Below are 3,994 nucleotides of genomic sequence, written 5' to 3'. Positions count from 1 at the left end.
TTTAGGTTTGGTTACTTAGGTTGGTGTATGTGATGTCAAAACATTGTTTTCAGTATTTCAACATTGAAGCTCATAATTTCAATGAGATCAAACGTTAGGAAGTCGCACACACACAAGTTCAGCTTCCCATCGTGTCCACAGCTGATGCACACAGCTGCATTCATCTATTTACTGAACCACAATAACATTTCTTCTTTTAAAGAGAAAATAACACAATTTGGGGTCTGTAATGACAAACTTTGGCTTTAAAAATTGTCTTTGAACTAATTAAAGGAAAGTAGGAACAAATCAGTCAGTTGCTTCCTTGGGTCAGTACCATTGTGTTTTATGTTGGAGCAGGTGGTGAGTGAAAACTATGAAACAAACAGCAACGTTGGTGAAATATTATCAATAACTTACAACACAGGCACCAAATAAATATTCATATCATTAGTAAAAAAAATATACAAAGAACATCTTTCAGTTTACAGACAGTAGACTATCACATTGTAACAAAAATACAGCAGACCCCGTCTCAGACTGAGTTTCCCTTTCCTCTTAATGTGAATCTGACAAAAAGTGCTTTGCTAATTAAAGTCTTCTCTTCAATATCTGTCATATTTGTTAGCACTTCCAATTAGCTAAATATTGTATAATAAACTGTCATTTAAGCTTTTGACAACTGAAAAGCTATAAAGTCACTGTCCATGCATAGTGCATACTGTATTTACAATAATATAACCACTTTTGAAAGGCTTTTTGCTTTGTGTGAAGTTGATAGTAAATGATTTTTCATACAAAAGTAGAACTTTTTACAAAGTAAGATGGATGTCTTCAACTATATTAATACATTTGTTTACAGGACAGTAGCATTGTGAAGATTATACAGCTGTGTGTGTGTGTGTGTGTGTGTGTGTGTGTGTGTGTGTCAAAGTCTTCTGAAAGTGAAAGATTTGATAAATGTTCCCCAACACTCTGTCTTTCCTTCTTCTATGGATTTTTTCTCTCTCTGTGCATCAACAACAAAACCTTGTGCTAATCCAGAGAGCAGGTGCCAGACCGTGTTTCCACATCCTCCACTGTCATTCGGCCCCAGATCAAGGGTCCATGTTTGAATGAGTCAGAGGGCCATAGGGGTCAGCTGCTCAGTCATCTGGCCGTCTGCCCCGGCCTTTCCTGGCACGATACTGGCGTCTGCTGCGGTGCTGTGCGCTCTGACTGTCTCTCAGCCGCCTCACCATCTCATGGTCCTTGTTGCCCAGCACCCGAGGCAGGAAAAGTGAGGCTTTGTCTGTGCTTCGGGTCTTAAAGCCTCGACGTGGCCGCCCTTTGCCGTTAATGGAAACGTACCACTGGCGTTTGGCACTGGCGCGGCGCTTGCTGCTGCTGACGCCCCCTGGTGGCAGCGGCTGCTCGGTGGAGTGGTGGCGGGACGCATACGTGTTGTACCCCAACTCATGGATCCGCTCCAGAAACTCACACTCTTTGTTGAACACTTCCTGGGGAGATGAGAAGGAAGGAAACAGTGAGCCACATTTGTCTTGCAGCTTGCCGTATGTTTTTGATTTACAGGACGACCTCATTCCGCTCAGCTCTGTGTGGCCCCCCATGACACCCTCTGCCACTGCTATCAGTCATACAATAACACCATTTATTCCAGAGAAACATGTAATGTTACAGCAGGTCAACATTACAGCATGTGAAACCAACTCTTTCTGCATTGTCATATTGGAGGCCTTTAACCTGCTGCCTGTAGGCGAATCAGGAGCTGCCTGTGTGTTGAAGAAACACAACAGTGACACATTAGATGATGAGATGACATCTGTACCCACCGAGGCATACAGCCGGCCTTTATCATTCATGGCCAGGTATCTGCCAGAGAAAAGCCCTTTTATGGCCACAACACCCACATCCACTGCTGTGATCTCCATGATGCCTGGACACAGAGAAACATACAAGAGTTAATGACGTATGGCTGTACGGGATGTTTAATAGAAAAATTCATCATGAGTCCATTTTTCTTTTTTAAGATCTTTTTTTTTTTGCTCTGTAGATTTATTGATCACCCCACCAATACATCTTGGAAGGTGACTGAATTATAAAACATGAAAAGCACACAAAAACTCCTTTGTCACTTCATTTCCGGTTTTGTTTGCCACCTCGTGCCGCCCCATTCAGGATGTTTATTGGCTTTTTTTTAATCAGTGCTTGATTAGTCAATGGCCTATTCAGCGCTGTAGAAAGCCTCTTATGGTCGCTGATTAGATAAATACATCCGTCAGGACAGCGCCTTTGTCCCGCCAGGATGTTAATACTTCTAATGTCACACACACACACACACACACACACACACACACACACACACACACACACACACACACACACACACACAAACACACACACACACACACACACACACACACACACGGACGCGTTCAGTGAGTAACTGATGGTGAAACTGATCAGATTAATCATATGCTAATTAAGTTACTAAAATAGACAAATAAATTACACCATTTACACATATATTAAATACTGCACATTTGAATACATTCAAGCATATATTTAATTTACCACAAAGTACAACTTAAAGTGTTTAATTTCATTCCACAAATCTGTATTTTAAAACTCATTAAACAAGTTGACACCACATTTGTAATCAAAATGTGCACTAAGGCACTGATAAAAAAAACATATGAACATATCTTATATTAGTCTGGTAGTTTGTTGGTGCAGTTCTGCGTAAAACCCAATAAATACTCACTTAACGGGTTGTTTTCTTCCAGTGATCCATCTATTTTCCCGTTTGGATGGATTTGTAAATGATATTTAGTAGCGCAGTAGAGTTTCCTTCGTCTCGGCGCTCCTCCGAGGTGTTCATACACTCCTCCGCGGCCCCCGGCGTCCCTCCGCTGCCGGGGGTCGCAAGCCTGGCCCGGGGCGCAGCGGGCCTGGGGACTAACGGGATCCAACAGGCTCAACAACACCAGCACAGGTATCATCAGCATTGTGGCATGGCCGTAGAGCGACGATTGTGGCGAAAAAATGGAGAACTCTTGCCCGACTCTCGGGGTCCCATTAAAGTGTCGGGGCCCCAACGCTCGAGAGGGCCAGCCTTGCGCACATCCAAGCCCGAGAGACACCGCTGACAGCACAGCCGCCCCCGAGCTGGGATCCGCTCCTCGCCTCTGCTGCAGCAGCTGAAATCCCTCCTGCGGATCTGACTGAGAGCCTGTGCTCAGACTGAGCGCACATATAAAAGAAGCTTGTGGCGACAATAGGCTGAACTCCGACCAATTGATACAAAGGAAAGGGGGAGGCAAAAGGTATCAGCTCTGTGTGAAGTGAGAGACTGCGGCGTGGATAAAATTACACAGTGGCTGAGTGCGGAACAGCTCTCTCCTCTGAACTCCTCTTGTGAAATATCCTGAAAGAGCAATTAGACAACGCAAATTATACAGGCGGCCTGAGCCTGGCAGCCACTGCAACAGGTGAGGAATAAGACTGTTGCTGGATGTCCTGATGAATCATTGAGCTACCGTAACCTTCACAAAACTGAACATAGGCCTACTAGAGCTTTTTCTGCTGAATTCATTTCTGTGTTGAATTCAGATATTTAGATTATAACCTGAGGCCGTATCCCTCATATCCATCACACTGAGGATTTCATTTGGCCACTCAGACACAACTTTATCTTCCAAATCTGTGACATTTTAGGAAGCATTCTGAAGTAACAAAAATGTTAAGAACTGACTTTTGGGTGGTCCACATCTACATGAAGTATAGATACATTTGTCCCAATTGAACAGGTGCTGGCAGACATGGGTGGAATGTACTCCAGTACTGTATTTAAGCACACATTTGAGGTACTTGTACTTTACTTGAGTCTTTTCTTTTCATGCCACTTTCTACTTCTACTCCGTTACATTTCAAAGAGAAATATTGTACTTTTTACTTTACTACATTCATCTGACAGCTTTAGTTACTAGCTACTTTAAATGAAGATTTTTGCACA

The 3,994-nt window shown here is 43.3% G+C and overlaps 1 protein-coding gene across 1 annotated transcript; it reads right to left on the bottom strand.

Moving 5' to 3' along the window:
- Window positions 1-309: 309 nt before the first annotated feature.
- Window positions 310-3,393, bottom strand: fgf3 (fibroblast growth factor 3). The gene is made up of 3 exons (XM_031287019.2): window positions 2,744-3,393; window positions 1,812-1,915; window positions 310-1,478 (listed from the first exon to the last, which is right to left on the bottom strand). The coding sequence occupies exons 1-3, from the start codon at window positions 2,985-2,987 to the stop codon at window positions 1,125-1,127; spliced, it is 702 nt and encodes a 233-aa protein (XP_031142879.1). The 5' UTR covers window positions 2,988-3,393; the 3' UTR covers window positions 310-1,124.
- Window positions 3,394-3,994: the final 601 nt, after the last annotated feature.

The sequence above is a fragment of the Sander lucioperca genome, chromosome 3, assembly GCF_008315115.2.
Source record: "Sander lucioperca isolate FBNREF2018 chromosome 3, SLUC_FBN_1.2, whole genome shotgun sequence".
Lineage (NCBI taxonomy): Eukaryota > Metazoa > Chordata > Actinopteri > Perciformes > Percidae > Sander > Sander lucioperca.
The sequence above is the reverse complement of the archived record's forward strand: the minus strand, read 5'-3'. Positions and strand labels throughout refer to the sequence as shown.

Excerpts from the sequence above, each read along its gene's own strand:
- fgf3 (XM_031287019.2), bottom strand. The coding sequence starts at position 2,987 with ATGCTGATGATACCTGTGCTGGTGTTGTTGAGCCTGTTGGATCCCGTT. Across the intron at positions 1,916-2,743 it reads GGAAGAAAACAACCCGTTAA|GCATCATGGAGATCACAGCA; the intron begins GTGAGTATTTAT and ends CTCTGTGTCCAG. Across the intron at positions 1,479-1,811 it reads AAGGCCGGCTGTATGCCTCG|GAAGTGTTCAACAAAGAGTG; the intron begins GTGGGTACAGAT and ends TCATCTCCCCAG.